The sequence below is a fragment of the Lepisosteus oculatus genome, chromosome 15 (genome assembly GCF_040954835.1).
Source record: "Lepisosteus oculatus isolate fLepOcu1 chromosome 15, fLepOcu1.hap2, whole genome shotgun sequence".
NCBI classification, from domain to species: domain Eukaryota; kingdom Metazoa; phylum Chordata; class Actinopteri; order Semionotiformes; family Lepisosteidae; genus Lepisosteus; species Lepisosteus oculatus.
This window is the reverse complement of record NC_090710.1, coordinates 20,472,199-20,495,521: the sequence shown is the minus strand read 5'-3', so window position 1 is coordinate 20,495,521 and position 23,323 is coordinate 20,472,199. Positions and strand designations below refer to the sequence as shown.

At 40.8% G+C, this 23,323-nt stretch overlaps 1 protein-coding gene across 1 annotated transcript; it reads left to right on the top strand.

Annotated features, from left to right (window-relative positions):
- The first annotated feature begins 830 nt into the window (after nt 1–830).
- On the top strand, nt 831–23,289 carry rai2 (retinoic acid induced 2). Its single transcript, XM_015363964.2, has 2 exons — nt 831–1,361; nt 17,762–23,289. Exon 2 carries the CDS (start codon nt 17,888–17,890, stop codon nt 19,610–19,612), a length of 1,725 nt encoding a protein of 574 aa, XP_015219450.1. The 5' UTR covers nt 831–1,361; nt 17,762–17,887; the 3' UTR covers nt 19,613–23,289.
- Nucleotides 23,290–23,323: the final 34 nt, after the last annotated feature.

The following is a 23,323-nucleotide window of genomic DNA, read 5'->3' as shown; positions in this document are numbered from 1 at the left end:
ATGGATGGATGGTTACATACAGTCTGACACTTTCCTGTGATGTTTGAGCTCCCCAACTGTTCTTTTTTATACCATTATATGCTGCACAGTATGTTTGTGCCAGAAAATACCGGTCCTTGGTAAATACCATGCTAATCTGAAACACTTCAGTACTTTTGTGGCAATATGTTGCAGTAAGTTTCCTCTATTTCGTTAGTTAAGAGTGAATTTTTCTGGGCATTCATCTACCCCAGTCGAGACACAGACTTGACCCTGTAACCATAGCACGTTGCATTGGTATTCATAGAGTCATTCATCACTGCTGACAACTTGCCAGCACTCAGCTGTACTATTACAGCATTTTCAGGGAGAAAAGTCCAAATCGAACGTTTTTCTTCCCTACTGCGCACAGAAAACAAAGGAATATTTTCACTCTTCTCACTAGAACACAGGGATCATCAACTCGCAGAACGTGAAGGATCGAAATGTAAAAACATTTTACCAGAACACCCATGAACACATCCAAAAATCATAATGTTTGTAAGAAATATGTGTGGATTTGAGAAAAAAAAAAGGTCTGAAATTTAGAATGTAACTTCTTAAGGAAAATGTAATTGTTTTCATTATTTTTCTGAAGAAGGTAATTCATTTGCGCCTATTTATTTTTGTTGTGAGATTTTTTTTCCACTTCATGTGAAAAATAAACCTACGCAACGACAGCATCTAATGTACCTTCACATACCTTACTGTAGGCGAACCAAATACGTGTACGTCCGCCTCGTTATTCAAGCCATTATATATATATTTTTTTTCTTAATGCCAAACTATCTTGCGGGGTACTGGCTGGTGAGGACTCTAGCACTGCACAGCGAGCTGGTGGACAGTAGAGTCTGCCCTCGGCAGCCCGCTGCTCTCCCTATGGCCGCTGCCGTACCTCTGAGGCAGACTGTCAGACGCACCAGACAGGACGGGAGGAGCTGGACCACGGGCTCGGGCTCCGGCGCTGCGCGCGCAGCCCCGCTGTCAGCGGATCAAATCCTCCTTCAGCTGTGCGAGCCGAGCCTTGCAGCGCAGCGCAGCGCGGGGGGCTGGCTCGGTTTTGACAGCGGTGCCCCGTCAGCTGCCTCCGATTTTATCCGTTCGGTCTGTTTCCGAGACTCTCGATTCAGAGGGGGGGGGGAATAATAAAAAAAAAGAACCCGTCTACGCCGTTCATTCTCGGAGGGGCAAATGCTCGAAGATCGAATCCCGTTGGAAAAATCAGAAATTACGATGCTGAATGCATTGCTGGACCAGGAAAAAAGCTACAATACGCGATGCCTAGTTAGGTCCACCTTTGGCTCTATTGCATTGTTCTGGATCAGGACTGAAATACTGCTAAGGTAAGGACCGTTTTCGCGTAGCCTCGGAAATTTTAGTGGAAAGAACGCTTTGTCGTGTGAATACTAAACACTTCCCTGCTTGAGAAATGTATTTATTGTTTTTGTATACGCAGCATTCTGAGACTCCCTGCGTAAAGCTGAATTTCTACATCGTATCTTCAAAATGGACAGTAAAACAAAATGCCAACGCCTTAAACAGAACCATTGAAAGCAGAAAACTAGTGATAAAGCTGTGTATTATGTCATTCTTATCCATTCGTCATTTAGGGTGATTAAATGCCCTTTACAATGTTTAGATGGTCGCACAGGTGCGTTGGCAAAGACTAGGAAGCGTCCTTAAAGCGACAGAAGGTAATTTCCTGAAAGCGTCGTTTCTCAGTTGAATGGAACCATCATTGTTGTTTTTATTTTTTTTTTCCTGCGAATTTAAACCTATCCTATCAGTACTCGGTCGTATATATTTCGATATTTTTTTAATGTTGATTTTACAGATACAATGACTTTGTTAACGTCACAATGAAGAACGCGCACCAAACAGGCAGAATAAAACAGTAGTAAAAGGAGTGACTTGGAAAAAAAAATCCCCAGTAGTAAATATGGGGTTTTGTTGAAGCACTCACGAAATTCCACACCCGTTTCTGTTTTGTTTAGGGTTAGCAATGTTTCCAAACAGCTGCTGTATTGTGCTGTAATTGTAGAGGTCCCCTGAGCCAGCCTTGGACACAGTCAGATGGATGTGCCGTGTACGAGATCTGTGACTGCACAGGCTCGGAAGGCTCTCATTAATAATCATACCAGAGGCACTTGTGTAGCTTCGCCAGCGTTCAGTAGTGGCGTCGCTAAAAGCTTGACCGTCGAGCCTTTTAACCCGAGAAAGTTAAATAATGTATTACTTTTGTTTATCGATTTCGCTAAAATGCTTAGATGCTAATGATGCTTTTGGCAGTCAACAGAGGCCCATCTGGTTTCTTACAACGCAGCTATCGCAGCACAGTCTGATACCTTACTGCGTTAAGTTCAGTAGAATCGTACAAATCGTGTTACTCATTCACTATGTCTGAAAACATTGGGTTTCGGGGTGGACTCGCACAAAACCCCCGCTTTTATAATACATGTATTGACATCTGATGACCTTCTCTTTTCCCCCTCTCCTTTCCGTGAAATTATAATATGGCTCCTGTGTCCTCCCTTCTTAGTTTGGCTGATAACCAGCTCCCTCCTTGCTGAGGGCAATCCCTTTGTGTTTCATAAATGCTCCTGACTTTTGTTTGTTTTTATTAAATACAGTCTTAAACCTGAGCGTTTCTTGTGAAATTGGTGTTTAAAGAGAGGTGGCGAAACGTTTGTTTAAAGGCCGTATTTATTTTAGTAGTGTGGGCTTCAGTATCGTTTTAGATAGTAAACTCTGCTAAGAAATACCTACACGACGAACAGAAGGGTTGCTTAAAAAATAAAAAAAAAGCTATTGTTCTTCTTGTGTAAAGTTATATTAAGGCTTTTAAACAAATGAGCGGGTGTTGCAATTAGTATAGAGGCAGAGCCAAAAGGTACAAATGTTACTGCTGATTTACTGAAAATATTCTTACAATATATGAAAGAATATATCACCTATAATATCAAGACTTGGAAGCTTATTTTTCCTCTTTCTTCTGTCAGTTTTCACCTTTTAAAACAATCTAAATGAACACAATAAGAGCCGCCAGGTGTGATCTCCAATGTCAACTCCAACACATTGTTTCTGTATTTCATTGCCAATCTAGCTAGCTCATATTCTGAATACTTTTTAAACTGAATGAGAAACAGATGAGCAGGAAACTCGAATATGACAAGTTTCTTTGCTCTCTTAATGAGAGAAAATAATGATTTTGGGTTGTCGTTCAGCAGTTTGCTTTGAAGAAGTCGGCCTCTCATCACCATAGAATATTACAGTAAACACAATGATTTGTGATTCTGAATCAATGCACTACTGTTAAGTTTGATCCTGGTCCTTAAAAGATAGCAGCTGTTCTGAATAGCACAGTTCAGATCACTATCCATGGTAGTGATCTTGATTTTAAAGGGAAAAAAGGCATTTATGGCATGTGATTTTCCCCTTGGTCAAATGCAAAATATGTACTTTAGTGTTTTGGAGAGGATAAAGTGGCATAAGAATTATTGTCTTCTTATTGTTTTCAGATGCTTCACATATTCACATGGGTCTTGTACATTTAAGGACATCACTGCTAACACGTGAAGAAAAGGAAATCTGCTGTTAATAGCTTATATTTTTCACACTTTTTTGATAGGAGTGGGGTTTATTGATTCAAGGGATTTTTGAACCATGAACTCAGGCAAAGTGAAGCGTATGGAATTGAGTGAGGTTTATTTGCTTAACACTTCTGGGAGGAAATATTTATTAATGAGAAGATTTCATAATATGGCCAATATCAAATATGTTTAAAACAGTATATCTTCAAGCATATTGACAATGAAGGAAGTAACTTAATTTTACATGTAAAACGTTATTAGTGGATTATGGATGGCATGGTGGTTAACATTGTTGTCTCACAGAGCTGAGGCTGTGAACCAGTTCCAGACCAGGGGTGCTATCTCTATAGAGTTTGTATGTTCTCCCATGTTTGAGTGTGTTTCATCTGGGCACTCCAGTTTTCTCCTGCATTCCAAAAGCATAGTATGTTAACTAGCTTCTAGGAAAAGTGTTTCTAGGTTTGAGTGTGTGTGTCTGTGTGCCTGCTCTTTGATGGACTGGCATCCCATCCAAGTTGTACCCTGCCTTGTGCCAAGTGCCTGCTGGGATAGGCCCACACCACTGAATTAGAAGAGGTGGTTGGAGAATGGATGGATTGAGAGATTAGTGGATTTTATGTGGTCATGAAAAAGTCATAAATGTTCAGAAACTAATGTGCAGATCTTGCTCTTGAATGTAGTATCTCCCTCTTTTTGTGACACAAAATTGACTTGGCCTCATCTTAAACCAGAATGGTGTTCACTTAGAACGAGATATATAAATATACTTGTTATTTACTCTACAAAGTCATTACAATTAACTGACAAGAAAGCAACAGTCACGAATGCACCATTATTGCCGACTGTGAAATTGGGCACAGAAATGAGTCAAAATGACATCACTGACCATGCAATTAAAGACACCATTTTGCAGCTGGAAAGTTTACATCAACGTACTTGCTCTGTTCTGAGTAGTTTCCAGGAGATGGGCTGATCTTTTCCTGTAAGAAGCTGTTTTATTGTTGAGTTGCACTGAACAGTGACACAGCATGCATCATATACATCATATACATGTAATAATACATCACAATAAAGGCCTTGTTAGCACAACAAAACAATAAAACAAAAGAATAACTGATGACATAATTTCTAAAACATGTTTTAGAGCTAATTCCACCAGAAAGGTATCTTCTAAACTTTTAAACTTGAGAGATCATGTAAATGCTCTGCTCAGCTGTCTGTGAAAGACAGATGATGCAATGAAGTAATGTTTGTTAACCTGGGATCTCAGCCCCCTTGAAGGCACACAGCTAAACACAGAGGATTGTTGAAATCAAGGGTATTAAGTTCCAATTAAAATCAATCAATCCAAATGTTTTTATTTTGATATAGTGCCTTTCAGTCCAGAGTATTGGCATGGCAATTTACATCAATCCATCAATTTTCTACCCACTTGATCAAAAAAGGAGTGCAGGGGAGCTGGAGCCTATCCTAGTAAGCAAAGGGCTCAAGGCAGGATACACTCTGGACCGGACGCTAGTCCATCGCAGGGCACACACACAGACACACACAATCACACACACACAACCACAGCAGGGCCAATTTTCCCAGAAGCCAGTTAACCTACCAGTATGTCTTAGGTCTGTGGGAGGCACTTTACATAAATAATACAAAAAAGTAGTGCAGTAAATTCAGTTTATGGCAGGACTAGATTTAAAGATCTGAGTCTCACTTAGTCTCAAATTTCAGATTGTAGTTAAAAACCAACAACTGGCGGTGTCAGATCCATGCAGCAGAACTTTAACAAGCCACCAACAGCAGTTTGATTATGAAAAGTGTGCCTTTGAAATTTTGGACCAATTAGATTCAAAATTATGTAGAATAGGGAAAGTAAGAGGCATGGATCTTCTATATAGGAAATAGCAGGGATCGTTTCCATGATGAAATGTTAAAAAAAGACTAAAAGACATTTATGGAATCCTTCTTAGGTGTGATTTTCAACGTTTCTGTAGGCCTGTTTTTCGGCTGTCACATGAATTAACCCAAGCACACAGTCAGGCGCCCTGTTGACCACTAAGACCACGACAGTATAAGGAGATTTACCTTATTACTTATCATGGGGTTTGTTGCACAAATGTACTCTAAACAGGTTTAAAAACAAAGGGCGCACTAAAATTTCTTTCACTTTGCAATTTGCATTACATAAACCCAATAATTAAAATACGTATTTCATTAATATCTCAGGAATACATTACGGATGCGTTACAAAGAAAAATATCGCCTTGACAGCGTTTGCCGGCTTCCCCACACGCAGGTGACTTTTACTGGGTTACGATTTACTGCATCCAACTTGAAACCCACCCTGGATTTATTTCCCAACAGCCATTTTTACTGCAAAGAAAAACCAGTATGATTTTAATGTAGCATTACAGTTTTTTTTCATATACATAAAATACAGATTTTTTGGGGGGAGACCTACATAATCTGTAAATAATTTGAAAAGAAAACACATTCAGGTCATGAAACGTAGACAATTCGTTAGCCTGTGTTCGCATCATTATTGACATGTGCTCACAGGCACCGCATAGTGGTCTCTTTGGGGTACTGCCCTTCAGACTTCAGACTATTGAATTAAACAAATTGGACGTATTCCAATTAGTATTAAACTGCTAATTACTAGTCTTAGTATTCATAAAATACAAAATGTCTCTATTGTGTTGTTACTTTTGAGTGTCACATTTATTTCTCTGCCTTTTTAGCGCTTATATTAAGCTATTGCTTAAACCGCCCGTTAAGGTGCAGTTTAGTTACTGTATATGACAGCAATATTGTGCATGAGCACAGTAAATCATAACAACATATTGCATCTTGTGTGTGGTGCTACACTTCTTTATTGTCAGTGATTAACCCTAAATTTCTGATTGTCCATTACAAAGGCCTGGAGGTTAACCGACATGAACTTGTGTGCCCTTGTGTTGGTAGTCTGCGCTAGAAGCATACTGCAGGGCAGAAGGAAGATATATTGTAGAGCATCATCCATTATTCATTATGAGAAAGCTTGAATTCCTGTGAAAGGTTGTGGCAGCTGGAAAGAATGGGGCACAAGGCAGTCAGGAGACCAATCCACTACAGGGACCACAAATGGGTGCACTGGGACAGTTAGGGACACCAATTAATCTAGCCAGCATGTCTCTGACCCCCAGAGTACTCAGTAAATACTGGGAGAGAACATGCAAACTCCACTCTTATTAATGCCTTATTTAAAGACGCTTAAATGAATGTCTCAGAGTTTTAACTAACCATTCCAGTTGTTTGTATTTTAAGAGGAAATGCAGATATCAGCTGGATCTTTGTGAAGGATCACTTGTTTAAGGATGGCCCATGGCGTTTTAAAATTACGTCTTGCAAAAGTGTTGCATAGACTTTTTTCCACATCAGTCATCTTTGTTTTACTCTGAGATGAACAGATGTTGATGTTTTCCTTAGCGGTGAACTCTGTCTGAGTGGAAGCCATGTACTGCCAATGTTTCTTTTGTTTTGTGCTGTTATATGTCTGGGAAGAAACGAGGACACAATCCAAGGAGATGCATAGCAGTTCACCAGGTTTGCTGTGCAGTGTCCACACCACGATTTTGTCTTATTGTTTTGAGACACTTGATTGTTGAAATCAGGCCTATTATAAATTTGGGGAGTTATTTTTGGAGTTGTTCATTTTTTCCTTTTTCAACAAACTTTTTTTTTTCTATCAGCTTGCAAGCCTTCTGTTTGTTTTCTCAGACTTGTGAGGGGTTTGGGGTGAATCTGCTGGAGCTCCCTGGGCAAAAGTGAAGTGGGTGGGACAAAGCCACTCTGGGTGGGTTTTCAAACAGAGGTGCTACTTGCTAGATCAGTGTTGTCCAAGAGTGTTATTCATGTTACTCATTTACCCTACGTTAGTAACATCCAACCATCCATTTTCTACAGAACTTCTTCCCAACACAAGGTTGCAGGTGGGGTAGACGCTTATCCTGGCAAGCAATGGGAGCAAGACCGGATACACCCTGGACTGGACACCAGTCCATCACAGGACACACCAGGGCCAATTTCCCAGAAGCCAATTAACATAAAATTAACCTATGTCTTTTTACTGTGGCAGACTCCACACAGGGTGCCCCCCATTTCTGTAATTGAACCCAAGAACCCAACACTGCGAGGCAGAAACGCTAACCATAGTGCCACTATGCCACCCATTAGGGAACATCATTTGAAGTTCGGTCGTTCATTTACTTTACTAAACGTAGAATCCAGTGCTCTAATGGTAGATATTGGTAGCTGCTTGTACATATCTGGCCAACAGCGTCACTAGCTTACGGTTAATGTGCTGGCTGTGCCAAATTACCAATTTTGTTGTTCCTATGGCTTGAGGAGGAAACGTGTGAAGCGAACGGTTTACATCGCCATCCCGAAGCAAGTCTTTATGGGGTCTGTTCGAGATGTGTCTGTGCTGGAGAGCTCAGCTCTAAATTTGGCTACAATTTGGCTACAACTGACGTTTCGTACTTCTTCGCCGCTTGTGGTTTGCAGCTGTTGGTTGATAGACTGTATAGGGAAATTCAAAGTGGAAAGAAAAAGTGGAAAAAACAATGACAACAGAGACGACAGTAAATTAAAAAAAAAAAACCTTCAGCCAACTGATTGTTTCCAGCAGAAGACAATTGTTGCCGCGGAGACTCCTCATGGCAGTAATCAGACTGGACGTTCATTCAAAACAAGCAGCGGTCTCCGGGCAGTTTTGTTTAGACAAATCTAGCAGAGTTCTCTAAATAAAACTGTCTGCCTGGCGATTGGTACTTGTTTTGAACGAACGATACAAAAGGGGCAAATAAGAAGTAGAGCCAAGGTTGACACTCTGTGGTATTTTCTTATCTTATTTTGTTCCAAAAGTCCTATTTTTGTGTTTTTTACTATTGTTGTGCAGTTGTTAAAAGACAGACGTACGTCTCCCATAGCTGTTTTTTTTTCTTGGGGTGGTTCTGTTTGGCAGAAGTCAGTAATGTAATATAAATCACCCATTAGGACAAACATTAATTTTGGCATGCAGTTTAAATATTTCTTTTAAATAATTTTAAGGGCTGTTATATCATCTACAGCTGTATGAGACGGTTAAATGCTTTGCACATTAGCAATCTGCACAACAAATGTTATGTTGGAAAACAGGACTTGGGCTGTGTAGCCTCTCGCAGGAAGATAAAGGGAAAGTAAACTGTTTGATAAAAATATGGAAACCATTAATGTGGATGGTGAGGAATTCTGTCTGGGCTTTTAGGTTGGTATGCTGGTAAAAACAATGCCCAGCTAGTCTCCTGTGCACAGAGTTCAGACTTCAGATCCTTCCCCTTTTGACTGGAAAAAACAGGCTCATGTGTTTACCAAGAAAAAGGGATTCACATGTTGCATCACAACAATGATAATATGATGATGAGAGTGATTACAATGATATGCAAATATCGACGTGCACAAACTATTCTCACTGTTTTCAGCTTTCTGCAGTATTTGTGGAGATGAAAACCACATTTATACACCCAGTTGTAATCAACATTTTGATTATAACGTATGCAATTTCTTCCACTGGCATAGGTTATAAGCAGAAGAGTCTTATTTCACTTCGGTATTAAGTCATTTTCCAGTGTCGTTGCTCTGTTCTGCTTGTGGGTACAAGAGACCGAGGAAAGCAGAGAATCCAGCAACTACTGTCAGGTTGTGACAGTCAAGACCTGATTAAACAGAACCCTGCGTGGAATAATAGTTCTGGCGGTAGAGTATTTTGATCTGATCTGATATTAGGAAGTTCATTTTCTGAAGGAAAGGCATTCCATCCCATTGTTCAAGCTACGAGTTAACGTCTGATGACGGTATTGTATTCTTTAATGGACTGTGCATATCACCCTGCAGCTCACAGCTGGCAGCCCAATGAAGCTAAGCAGGTGTGAGCCTGGTCAGTACCTGGATGGGAGACTCCTGAGAAAAACTAAGATTGCTACTGTAAGAGGTGTTAGTGGGGCCAGCAGAGGGCACTCACTCTGTGGTTTATGTGGGTCCTAATGCCCCAGTATAGTGACGGGGACAGTATACTGTACACAGGGACCGTCCTTCGGATGAGATGTAAAACCGAGGTTCTGACTCTCTGTGGTCAATAAAAATCTCAGGGCGTTTCTTGAAAAGAGTAGGGGTGTTACCCTGGCGTCCTGGCCAAATTTCCCATTGACCCTTACCAATCATGGCCTCCTAATAATCCCCCTCTATGAATTGGCTTCATCACTCTGCTCTCCTCCCTACTGATAGCTGATGTGTGGTGAGCGTTCTGGCGCACTATGGCTGCCGTCGCATCATCCAGGTGGGGCTGCACATTGGTGGTGGAGGAGATCCCCATTACCAGTAGAGCGCTTTGTGTGGAGTGTCCAGAAAAGCGCTATAAAAGTGTAAGCAATTGTTATTATTGCGTCACAGGTTTTTTTAGGATCCCCCATGATACCATAGATTTCTCGAGTGTGCGGTCCTTTAAGCCATAGACTGTGCTGCAGAGTTTACCTGATACAAGAAAAATGCCTCATCACACGGGCTGATGGCAGGGCAGAAAGAGCTGCTGACAGCATTAGCCTTCTTACAAATTGGCCCTTTCCAGTGATAAGATCAACTGGCAGCAGGCAGTGCCCAAACAGGAGGGGTCTGGACAGAGGCTGAGGCTGGTAGAATCAGGGGGCTGGCGTGAGCCAAGTGTCACATGACTCACTTAGGTCCTAATCTCAGCTGGGAAGCAGACAGCAGGGTCCTGGTGTGGGGGTGGCAGTCCTGGTACTGGAATGAAGAAAGCAGAGTCTGGAGTTCAGGGCTTGCGTCAGGCATGAGAGAACTACACTTGGATAGCTTCCTTTTCTTCTGTCCCTGATCCAGTTTAATTAATGGATGTTTGGTCAGCTGTTTAACTCACATGATTAAAGAACAAAAAAGCAGCCAAGCATGAAACATAAATGGTAAGTCTAACTAGAGGATGGAACTGTATCTTGAGTAGGCTCTGTCTGCTTAGCAAAAAGGATAAGTAAGTAGGTACAGTATGAACTGAGCAGGGTCACAGACTAATGCCTCACAAAATCCTCTGGACAGCTCACGGTTTTTAGAAACAGAATTTTGGAAAGTCCACATCATTTTCTTCAGCAATATACAGAAACACATTAAGTATGTGTGTCAGTGGATGTATCGTAACTTACTTTCTATTAAAAAAAAAGACCGGAAGACACACTGACATTCACAAATTGAATAGGGACTTGAAATGTAGTGAGCCCTGCCATTGCCTGAAAGAGCAGTCTTTAATGAGAGCTCCCTGCATCACGAGCAGTGTGTTTGATGAGACGCATCTCCTGGCCTTACCTGGCTCAGCACTGAGCCTGGCTGTCTTGGGTAAAATTGCCCGGGGAGAAGTGCTGACCTACTGGATACCTGCCATATGGTTATAATCTAGGGCTGCAGCATTGATTCTCATTGTTGTTTGCTTACTGATTCATTTCTGACCTGAGAAGGTGTTTATTGTTGTCTCATTCATTAGGACATCATCTGATTTCTGTTTTAGACTAAGTAAGGTCTGAGATCTTCTGTAACAAATGTGGGGTGATTCTGCGTTAATAAAATCTACTTGTCTTACATGATATACAGCAGTGGCAGGTAAAAAGCAAATGAAATCAACATCAAGTTGTAGTTTAGAGCGCAGTATACAGCATTGTAATTTGCTTTTTGAGTTTTAAGTGGATTTCCCTGTATTACATGTTGTATTATATCGCAAGGTACAGATCAGTACTAACTATGCACCTAACAGATTTTGGAGAAGAATACTACTGGTAATTTACATGTTCTCCTTGTTATGTTAGGCAACACTGTGTGCTGTGTGCAGTCAGTGGGGCTTAGTTTCAGCAAAGAATGCTCCACTGTGTTCCACAAATCTTTCTGTAAAACACACTTTATTATATAGATCTTTCTGTTAAAGACATCTGTGTCTATAAATAAAAGTATAAATGTGGATGGCAGGCTGTCCACATGTATATGTGTGTTTGTATAGGATGATATCATTGTGTGTGGCTCTCCGCTATCATGATCTCATTCTTCATTAATTCCCAGTGAACAGACACCTTCCATTTGCAGACTCTAAAAATACAGCCTGTTGGATTTGACTTAGCTGGGGTACAGCCAGGGAGAAGTACAAGGGATACGTGCTATAAATACACAAGTCTTTATTGGATTTTCCAATAATGTGAGTAAATGCTTTTGGGAGACACTCTCTCTAGGCCCTGCAACTCCTATCCAATCGCAAGGATCTGCCCTTCATGTACAAAAAATAAAAATATAATCAATCACAGCCGTCTTGTTTTGGCAGAAATGTGTTGGAGAACAATAAAGAAAAAAATTACAGAGCAAGAGAACACTGCTCTCCAGTTTTCACTGGTGCAAAAGCAGGCCAGATGGATGCCATTATGTTAAAAAAATAAAAATGGTTATAATAAAACAAGATCAGTGTGGAAAGAAGACATTCCATTTGGATATTTAGGTGGCATACTGTACATGACAAGAGTATTGGGTTTGATTTTGTAGTCCCTAATCTTTAGTGGTTATGGAATTTAACTCCCCCATGGATACACAGTAATAGACATTTTGTAACAGAATGGTCTATGTGCTGTAAATTCTCTGATACTGCTTTCAGTAAATATGGGCAGTACAATTCGCTCTGCCCTTGCTATGGCCTGACACTTGTGAAGGCCTGCAGCATTTGCCGAGACCCTATGGCTTGTGACAGAATGGCAGCCATTGCCCAGTCTACTGGAAAAACGCCTCAGCCAAATCACAGCTCTGGCCGGAGAGAGGGCTGCCGTGGGGACTACGTGCTCACTGGTCTGAATGTGTGATGGCAACAGCCTCCAGAATCAGAGAGAGTGAGTCCCCCTCAGGTACAAAATGGCCGTCGTTATCAGTGAAGACCAACATAAAAAGGACATCAGTCCTTTGTTGCCACAGTAGTTGGAGAAACCTTTCAAAGTAATATTGTCTATTAAAAATCTAATTTAAAACCTCTAATTTAAGATGTGTCACTTAGTAGCCAATAACAATGTACTTATTTTTCAGGTTTTAAGCTGTTCTCTAGAGTGTAAATTAGTGTTCCCTGTCTGCTCACATCTGGATCAGAAGTGTGTTTTCATCGTTCATTGTATAAACTCTGGTTTGTTTTTATATAATTGGAACATTTGGAAATTTAGGCATAAAGTGAATTCTCAGGAAAGAAGATTCAAAGCCCAAAATGACAAAAAAAAACAGTCATGATCTCTGTTGGACAGCAAGACTGATGCATCAAACTCTATTCAACATCTACATGCTGGATGTTCTTTAATCAGCAAGGCATTCCTCTGATTTTATTTCATTAGATCATATAAAAATTGAAAAAAAGAGGACTTTAATAACATTTGTTTGCACAGCAGATATCTTAAAGATTAGTAGTTCAGGTGGGTAGCTGCGTCAGCATGCGTAGGCTGCAAAGGAACAAGTAATAGGTTTATTCCATGCTGAAAAGAGAAGAAAGAAAACAACGTTTCGGCTGTGGAGCCTTCTTCATGGCCAAAACGTTGTGTTTTCTTTCTTCTCTTTTCAGCATCTTAAAGATTAAACAGGTAAAACTGATAGATCATATAGAAAAGCACAGATTATTTTTTTTCTGAGCCCGTTTCTTCTGTAACATTGAGTCAGCTTTCTACATTTGATCTATCAACATCTTACACAATCATACAGATGTTTTACTGTCTAAAAGATCAGAGTTCATCGGTCAAAGAGGGATCAGCACAGACAGATGCACTTGTTTTGCATGTAGCTGGAGTTATGGATTTGGACAAGGCAATCTGCTGTGTTGCACGCATGTGATCAATTTGGTATTGAAGTATTTTATTTCTCAAAAGCTCGCCACCAGAATTTCTGCTTTCCCCATTCTGAATGATGTGTTTTTACTATGAAACATTTATTCCAGAGCTTTGGGTTGACTTTTTAATAAGGTTTTTAATAGGTTGCCTGTGGCATTAAAAACATATTTATTTGAGCTTTCCAAAGGTTTTAACAAAATATATATTTAAGATCTATTTTTATTGATTATGTCACTTACCCCTCTTGGGCGTGAAGCAGTACATTTACAGAATATGAAAAATGTGAACAGGTTTCTTGTAAAACCAAAAATACCCACAGAAACGTGTATTATTTTACAGCCAGTGAATTGTTTCAGGAGGATGATGTAGTGGCTCAGTGTTTAGCATTGCTGCCAGTGCTGGGGTGCTACAGTATCTGTGTGGAGTGTGTGTGTTTTCCCTGTGTTCTAATGGGTTTTCTCCCCTAGTCAAAAGATATGCTGGTAGCTTCATTGGTTTCTGGTAAAATTGTCCCAGTGTGTCTGTGTGTGTGTCGGTGTGGACCCTGTGATGGGCCACTGTCCTGTCCAGGGTGTATCTTGCCTTGTGCCCATTGCTTGCTGGGATAGTCTCCAGCCCCCCTGCAACCATGTATTGGATATAGCAATTGGAAAATGGAGAGATGGATGAATTGTTTCAGTCTCCTGCCCTGACTCTTGATTTTATTTGTGAAAAAGAGGTGTTAACATGGAATTATTAAAAATATATTATTTTGCTCTGTGACTTAACTGATTTTGAATTGTAGTCGCTGAAACAACAGGCCCAAAAGCATCGCTCTTTTGAGTGCTTTAGTCACAGATGTTCCTCTTATTTTCTGCCCACTTGTAGCTGTGCTACTTGAGTCACTCGTTAATGCGAGTTGTTCTTTTTCTTACAAACTGGGTGTTCCAGCAAAACGTGTACTGTAAAAGGGAATTGTTATAAAACAAGCAGAAAGTGTTTGCTGTAGTACTGGAAGGCCCATTAATAACTGATAGGGATTCCAGGAGTTCCTGTTATAATTTGTGTCACTATAGGGTGGGGACTGAACTTTTACTTACTGTAGTTATTACTGTAGTCTACGATTATTAGTGAGGTATTAGCAGTATGTCAAAGCAAGAAACATTTAGAAAATATCAGATAAGAAACAGGTAGGGAAAGAAAACAGGAATGAAAAGAGGATAACTTCCTCTTTAAAAACGGTCATACCCAAATAAAGCATAACCAGAGACACAATATGACCTTGTGGTGAAACAGCTGGATTTTTTTAACTTTTCAGATATCAATAGCCACTTCCCAGTTCTTAATAAGCAGTTTGTCATCCTCCTTTTTATAAAAGAAACTGGATCACATTGGGTTGTAGAATACATATACTGTATATTAACACATTATAATAATAGTATGGTTAATAAGAAGTAAAAAGTAAATATAACATAATAATTATTAGTAAAATAATTTAGAAAAACGTCACAAGCAAAATTTAAAATCTCATACAGGGAATGCTGAATGGTTCATCTCAAAATTCAAGCACTTGTAAATCATTTTCCAGTCAAATAAATTTGGCTGTACTGAATGTATTTAAAGGGAAATGGAATATATATTGACTCTTCTTTTCATACAGACTCTCTTTTGTTTTCAAGACGAGAATTGAATGTCATAATTTTTCTGCAAGTGAGTCTTTTAAGTAGCTTAAGTAGCTTTGAACACAGATGGTTTAAGTGCAATTAGGAACAAAAGAGAAAAATAAGTTATCCTCATGGATTGTGTTTATACATGATTGTCCAAGGCACTCCAGGCTCTTAAGAAATTCAGATGAAATATTTCCTTTAAGTACATAAAGTTTCTTGCTCTCGGCTTGACCCTTCTGACGGATGGAAAGGAGGGCGAGTAAGACCTTGATGTGGAAGAGATGTGAAAACTTCTAGCCCTGAATTCTAATGCCCCTAATCAGAAGGAACCAGACCAGCTTTGGCTGAGCCCTTTAATTTTTATCAATTTTCCACTTCGCCATGGTAACGGGGCCTAAATCTGGGAAGCGTTTCCATGGGGATTGCGATACGATTTGAAGTGATGGTGGAGCCGACGCTGGCTAATTTAGGAACCTTATTTTTCTGCAGCTCTCCTGTGTTGTTCTGTTTAAGGCTAACTGGGCACATGGTTAGTGTCCAGCACTCTCAGCTTTTTCACTGACGACACCGGCTTTAATACACACATCGACCCCATATTAAACATTTCTAAGAAAGATATTTTATAAAAAAATGTGTAGCCAGAGTGAATTAATTTCAATCAGTTTATTTATATATAAATTGAGGAATAAATTCCTGTGTTAATGACATTTAGGTTTACTTTTTTTACATCTGCCAGTGATATATCTGAAACAAACTGTTCACTACCTACTGGGCAGAAGACTGTGAAAATCACTTTCTGTACATATATATGACTTCAAGCAAAAACTGAAAAAAACTATTTCTTCCTATAGACAGAAGTAAGAGATTACCTAATGACCGTCCTATTACCTTGTACAACTGTTTATCTTTTTTTTTTCTTCAAGTGCAATTGGAAAAGTTTCTAACTTCTGTATCTCCCTTATTACACAGCAAATGTTACAATCTGTGGCTGTGAAGATAATTTAAGAAATGATGGGCTGGGTTCATAAATATTTTAACTTAATATTAAAATTGCCCAAGTTGTATTTTGTAGCAAGATATAGTGGTTTGTTCAGGAGAGGCAGTAGATCCAACTGTTTATTCATTTCAGTTTGTCAAGATTAAAAAATTGCAGTTGGTTGTTCTCTAAGGAGGGACAGTGCTCTTGCCCGTATACTTCCAGGAGGCTGATTCAGAGCACAGCTTATACTCCAGAGCACTGTGGAAACTAACACAAACTGCAACTACCTCCGAGAGCTGAGAAAAAAGACCTGTGATTAACTAAGGTGGTCTGATTAGCACCCCTAAACTGCACTGAATGCCCCCCAGTTGTTTGCTATTTGATACAGAGTCATTATGAGCATCTGCAGTTTTGCTTGGTGATTAATATTGCACTGTATGCACAGACTAATTGGAACTGAACAAGCTGTCTTCTAGGGGAATGATCTTAAATAAGCTCACTCATCAATCACTCCAGGAGCAGCTTTATCTCAAAGTGATGGAACACTGGGGGGGAAGGGGGCTGAGTGATCCAAAATAAGACGTTAAGCCACATTTAGTTTAGTTCAGTGTTTTGTTCTATCAAGTGGATGGGGGGAAATGCTGTAATTATAACACTAAGTGATCATACTGTGTTTGCTGGAAGATGCCTAGGAGGTATAGATATCCATAGCTGGCTAAGGTCGCTGTTCCACTGTGGTGCTCACTTTATAAACAAACTCTAGTGGCTCAACATACTTTCACTGGTGCTTCAATAGCCTGGTGTGAGCACATCTACTGAGTTGTTTAGCTTTTTTTCCACTTTGGTAACAAACCCCTTCAGGGTACTGTATATGGCATTACTTTAATTTGGAGAAACAGACTTTTTATGTGGCAAACTGTACAGCATTGTTTAGCGGTCTCCCTTGCCTCCTCACAACTGAGCGCTAGAAAAAATGTAAAGTATCCTAAGAATACAAAATGGAGGTTTTTAGGGATATGGTTGGGGTGGTGTCAGTGTGTTTGGCCTCGTAGAGTGTTACTTACAGTTTTATTAGCAGTGCACTGCCAATTTGTTTATTTGGTGCCAGAATTCTTAATAATAAGGACCATACAGGGTTTGGAAAAAATCATAACATGGGGAAAAAGTAATTTAATACACATCTGTGTGCATTACTTTATGCTAAAAGCCAGTTGGTATCAGATTTGTTTTGTCCCGTATGAGAGTATACAGTACAGCACTGCACCATGTTTGTCTTGTGTAATGCTGTCATCACCATTTATAAGATACCTACTCCAGTGTAAACATTTGTATGGTCTTTTTGAGAGCTGGAGATAATCTATCTCTTTATATGCGTTACAAGGCCTGTGAAATTGTATTAGGTGGGTTCAGTATCTTCCAATAGACTCAAACATAAATGATTGTAAGCCACAAACACATTTCAAATCAGTACTCGAGACCCTTATTTACAATTCCCAGTTAAGTGCAGAAATAAAAAGCGATCCATTTTACCATCTAATAACCCTTATGAGTAAATTACATACAATATAATAAGAAAATTCTTATACACTGCATATACAATTGCCTTTCTTTTATTTTTTCCAGGCCAGTATCAGCAGCCTGCCTCTAGGACAATACGAGGAGATCATGAGCTCACTGACAATCAGGACCTGAAGCGGATTCCTGACAACTCAAGAGTCCAAGGAGGAAGTCAGCAGGAAGCTCCGACAAATGGAGGACCTGTACAAGGATGCGCAGCCCAACCTGCCACTGGACATTGGCAGTCCCCAGAGCACCGTGGGCAGCAGTGGGGCGGCAGGAAGTGGGGGCAGTGGTGGCAAGCTGGAGAATGGCATGACCCAGCTCATCACTGCCGAGGCCTGGAACATTAATCCCACCGGCCTCATGAAGAAGGCCCTTTCGCCTCTGGTGGCTGTCCCTGCACCCCCCATCGTCACGCCTCCCACGGAGTCCCCAGGGGGCGTGGCTCTCAAAGTGGCCGCCACTGTCCTCCAGCCCATCTGCCTTGGGGACAGCCCAGTGGTGCTACCCATCCACCTCCAGGTGGCTGGCAGCGCCACTCCGCAGGTTACCCCAGCGGGGAACACACCCTATGTCATGACCAACCAAGGGCCAGTCCCCCTTCCTCTAGTCCTGGAGCAGCAGGTGTTTCAGCATTTGAACTCTCCGGTGCTGTCGCAAGGTGCCCCTTGCCCTGCCATATCTTTGCAAAACAACATGCTCTGCCAGAACTCCTCCCTGTCCTTTAATCAGCCTCAGCCGATCGATCAAAAGCCTTCTGGTCAACCGCAGGAGCCTGGCATCCTGCCTCTACTCCAGAACCCAGGATTTGCCGCCATCCTTCAGGACCTCTTCCCAACCCAGAACAACCTCAACTCATCTCCTTGTCACTCTGCAGCATCCGCCCCTACGGACCCCTTCTCATCAAACTTTTTCCCACCGCCTCCACCACCTTCTCAGGCGTACAGCTTCCCACTGTCTCCCTTGGTCCCCCCAGCCACTCTGCTGGTCCCCTACCCTGTCATTGTCCCCCTCCCTGTGCCTCTTCCCATCCCCATTCCAGTTCCAATTCCCATTCCACAGAATAGTGAGTCTAAAGGATTCACAGGCCCACCTAAACAAGCTTGCACTTTGAGCAAAAGTACCCAGACGGCCACAAAGGAGAGCTTAAGCCCCCTTACGCTTCAAAACAGGGACTTTTCCTCCAACCATTCCCAGCTAGCTTCTCCATCTCTACAACCTGGCGATGTAGAAGTATTGGACCTTTCAATGAAATCCATGCCACTTCAAACCAAACAGGAAATCCATTTTCAACAAGACAGCGTTCTTGATTTGTCAGTGACCAGCATACGGAAACAATGTTTCCAAACAGCTCTTCTAGATCCCAGCAGGGACCTTCCCAGGGATGGTTTAGAACATCCATCTCACCCTCGTGAAGATACAACAAGCACTGCCTTATCTTTAGAGGTCTCTCACCCCGTAGAGGGAACGCAAAAACTGGACTCAAAAATGCTCAACAGCCTGGCTTCTCTGGAATTCAGCCGACAGCACAAGTGGGTGATGGACCCCGGCACCACCAGGCCGGGATGTGAACCGAAGTGTAGCAGTGGCAACATTGAAATTGTCAGCACCTCGCAGACAGCCAAGGTCATTGTGTCGGTCAAAGACGCTGTCCCTGCCATCTTCTGTGGCAAGATCAAAGGTCTCTCCGGCGTATCCACCAAAAACTTCTCCTTCAAACGGGACAGCACCCAGGAATCCATGCTGCAGCAGTGCTACGACGCCAAGAACCAGGCTGAGCAGAGAGATGCAAACGACCCCCTGAAAAAGTCTCTGAAAAACAGAAGCATCAAATTAAAGAAAATGAACTCCCAGGAGATACATATCCTCCCCATTAAAAAGCAGCGCTTGGCTGCATTTTTCCCAAGAAAATAAGGTTCCCAGTACATGGTAGAGAGGGGATGGTAGACTTCACTTTAACAACTGGGTCTCGTTCATATTTGAACATAAAACACGTTGGGAGGTTCCCCAAGCATTGTGAAATGGCCCTCTACTGTTCCGAACAAATTAAGGAAAGTCAAGTCAGCTTCTTTGTTTGGTTTGCAAGCACTTTACTGGTCTTTGTAAATTTTTGATTATCAAATGTTTTAGTAAGAAATGTCACAAATAAAAACCTTGACTACTCCTCACTGCAGTCAAATATAATTTCATGGGTTAATTTGTATTGATGCTTTATAAATATTCAGACCTTTGCTGACATACCATGAATATGCATTTGTTCGATCAAGCACAATAAACTCTGCACCCTTATTCGGATTCTCTCATTCAGTCCAATTAATATTCATGAGGCTGACATTGAGAGAGCTTAACCCTTTCGAGTGAGGGGTGCTGAAGGTACCCATTAGATATTTTGAGTAAAATTCATTTGGATTTTGTCTTTCGTTCATTTTACGAGAAGCCACCAATACTGTTAATTCTTTTAATTCAATTGTATTATAGGGTGTTTCAAAATGCTGTCCCAACTATTTCTGACTTCCTGTTCAAAACAAGATAATTGGACATTGCATTTGACTGAACAAGTTAACTGAGACTTTACACAAGAATGTCATGTGTGTCTGTGGGGGAAAGTCCTAGCTCTTAAACCTGTCACATCAAAAGGAAATCATGTTGCTTGTTCATGATTTACTCAACCACATCATCTTCTGCGATGCAGAAAGAAAATAAATCTGACAACCAATGTTTTGACAAAACTAAAAGAAGGCCCGCCTCATAATTATACAAAATGTTTGAGACGGTTGCCATAACATCTGCAAAGTAAAATTTGGTCTAACTGAATTGGCCAATTAACACACAAAAAAAAACTTCATTCAAAAGCATGAGTGAGCGGCTAATTTTTAAGCTAAAATCAGGACAAATGTTGTACTTTACCGTCCACTCATTTGTCAGCAAAGGGAACTTGACAGGTTTCTAAACCATGGCTCTGATTAATTTAGAAGTTCAAGATAGCAAACAATCGTAGATTGCAAATCCAGGGACCAAAGGCAGGTGTCTGGTAAACGAAAGGTGTTGTGCTTTGGAAGAGATACTAAGAACTAAGGCCATTTATGATCCCATTTTTGAAAGAGTTTAATCTGGCTGCCTTTGGATTCACCCAGGGTTAGATTTGTGAAGCAATTTTTCACTGGATCGTCCAGTTGGGGCTGCTCTGCAAGTGATGAAGTGGTTCCCATCCTACATGTAAAGCACCTTGGGATGAATCAATTAAAACTGGGTCTATAATTTGCAACCAACAGGTGGGTAGAAGCTTTGATCTACTCTGGGCCCATGTCCACAGGGCACCAGGTACACTTCTGCCTCAGTAGGAGGTCTGAGCTTCAGGGAGCTGTCACTGAACCACATCAAATCTATGTCTCCCTTCAAAGGCCCACTTCAGTACCATCAATTCTGGAGACCTTCCTTTTGAAACTTGAGTCATGCTGCAGAGCACCTTAGAAACAGTTCTAGTTGCTGCTGAACATGCAGCCACTTACATTTCACAGTTATTTTTCTTGTGTGGAAGCTTTGAAACATTGCACTGGACATAAAACTGAAAGTAATTTAAAAGGGGGCAATTTAATTGGAAGTGGAGCTGAAACAATTTAAAAAGGCATTTCCATTTTGAGTATACCCCAGTTGCTTAAAGTTTATTATATAATCTACTTTTAGTTGGTGTTTGTGAAAATGACTCAAGAGTTGTATGTTTGGTTATTTTAGAAATGTATTTTGTTTGATAGGCTCTATTTAACGGCTTTTTTTAGTCATGCCTGTTGTGTATCTCTGTGTGTGCGTTCTAGAGTGAGTGTCGCTGGCTAAACCCGATAAACTACTTTCAGTCTGCCAAGCAAACTTGTCATTTTCACTTCCTAATTTTTTTTTTGCGATTCCTTTTATCCCCTTGTTTTAAAGATCGGAGCAATTCAGGGAGTGCTGTTCCCCTGGGACAAATTTGGGAGAGGATGAAAGAAGCCAATACAAAACTGTGTACTTGCGCATAGACACGAAGTACACACTAACCAATTCCGGCAGAACAGAAATGACTTAAAAGTACTCAGCTGTGTATTATCTGAAATTTTAATATTAAATACATTAGGCTCCTCTTATTTTGTAGTTGCTAAGTTATTTTAATGTACAGTACAAACGCATGCAGCTTCAGAGTATTTAATGCTATTTAATTTTCCTCAGATAACGAGCTAGCATGGCGTAAAGATGACTACAAGGAAGTACTGTATAGTTCGTTGTTCCGTCTAGAAGAACAAACTATTTCATAGCCTGTGAGTGCAATACCAGCTAGAATGTCTGTATAAAGTTTTCTATATTGTACTATTTATGTTTTAGCAGGCTATGTCCGTGAGATCCGGGATGTACAGGATACCATATTTATAGAAAAACAATTTTGTGAGGACACACGTAGGCCAAAGGTGTCTCGACAAAGAAGGAAATAAAATGGCCAGTGGACCTGACCTCACTGTCTTATTTGGAGGCTTCTATCCCTTTTGCTTTGCAAAGTACTGAGCTAAGGCGTGACTTCATAAGCTCAATAGTAAAATCAGTGGAGTATAAGAAGACAGTCTTGCGGCAACCATTTTGAAGTAGTGCTCTTCAGTGTGGCCTGCACTGAGCCCTGGTCTTTCCAGCAGTAATTAAATGTGTATTCTGTCCATGTCCTTGTGTTGTAGCCTGGTGTTGTGCAAGGCAGTGCCACAGCTGCAAGGAGGCAAAGATGCCCTTGAACTCAGACTGAACTCTTAGAAAACGTGATGATCCGCTTTCTTCAAATACAGTAGTTGTACCTGACCATTACAACGTCCGCACAAGTCTGGTCCTCAACCCTGCAAAACAGGATTGGTTCGTTATGAAAGGGTAGGGGGTATATGTGAGAAAACAATTCAGATGGCAGATCCTGTTGTGCCACAGTATCGATATTACATCACAACTTTTCTCATGATCTTCCAGCAATCCAGTCCAAAAAGAAAGGTAGCCTTCTCCAAGTAGTACTTGATCATTTCCAATAGAATGAAACGTGTGAAGGCTTCGTTATCAATGAGGACTGGAGGATGTCCCGCTGTATAAGATTTGGAGCGAAACCGCCCACTGTCATGACTGGAGGAAGGGAAACATTATCGCAGGTCTTGTCGACATGACTCCTACCTATATAAAGTGTTTTTATGGGATTATAAAATTCAATTCTTCTAGAAAGGCATTACTAAAAAACATGTGGCACTGCCTTTAAAATGTGAAACTGCTTATTACTTGTTTGTGGATGACTTTTTTTTTTGCAAGACTGGACATGTAGAAATCTATACAACTGCAACAGAGCTGCAATGTATTTGAAGACAGGTGAGGGATGGAACATGCAGCAGTGGGTGACTTCGTGGTTTAAACCACAAATCAGTACTGTTAATGTTAAAGCCAGAGATACCCTTGCTGATTTATGACATGTCAAAGGCAAAGATTTTGTAAGCATTTGTGTACTGAATGATTTTATACTAGCAACCATCTGATGGTTCACACACTTTTTTTAAACAATGCAATTGGACGAGCTATGTGAAAGAAAATAAAAAGGTTCTGCAGTACTGCGTTTCTGCTTTCTTCATTTTAAACACGCTT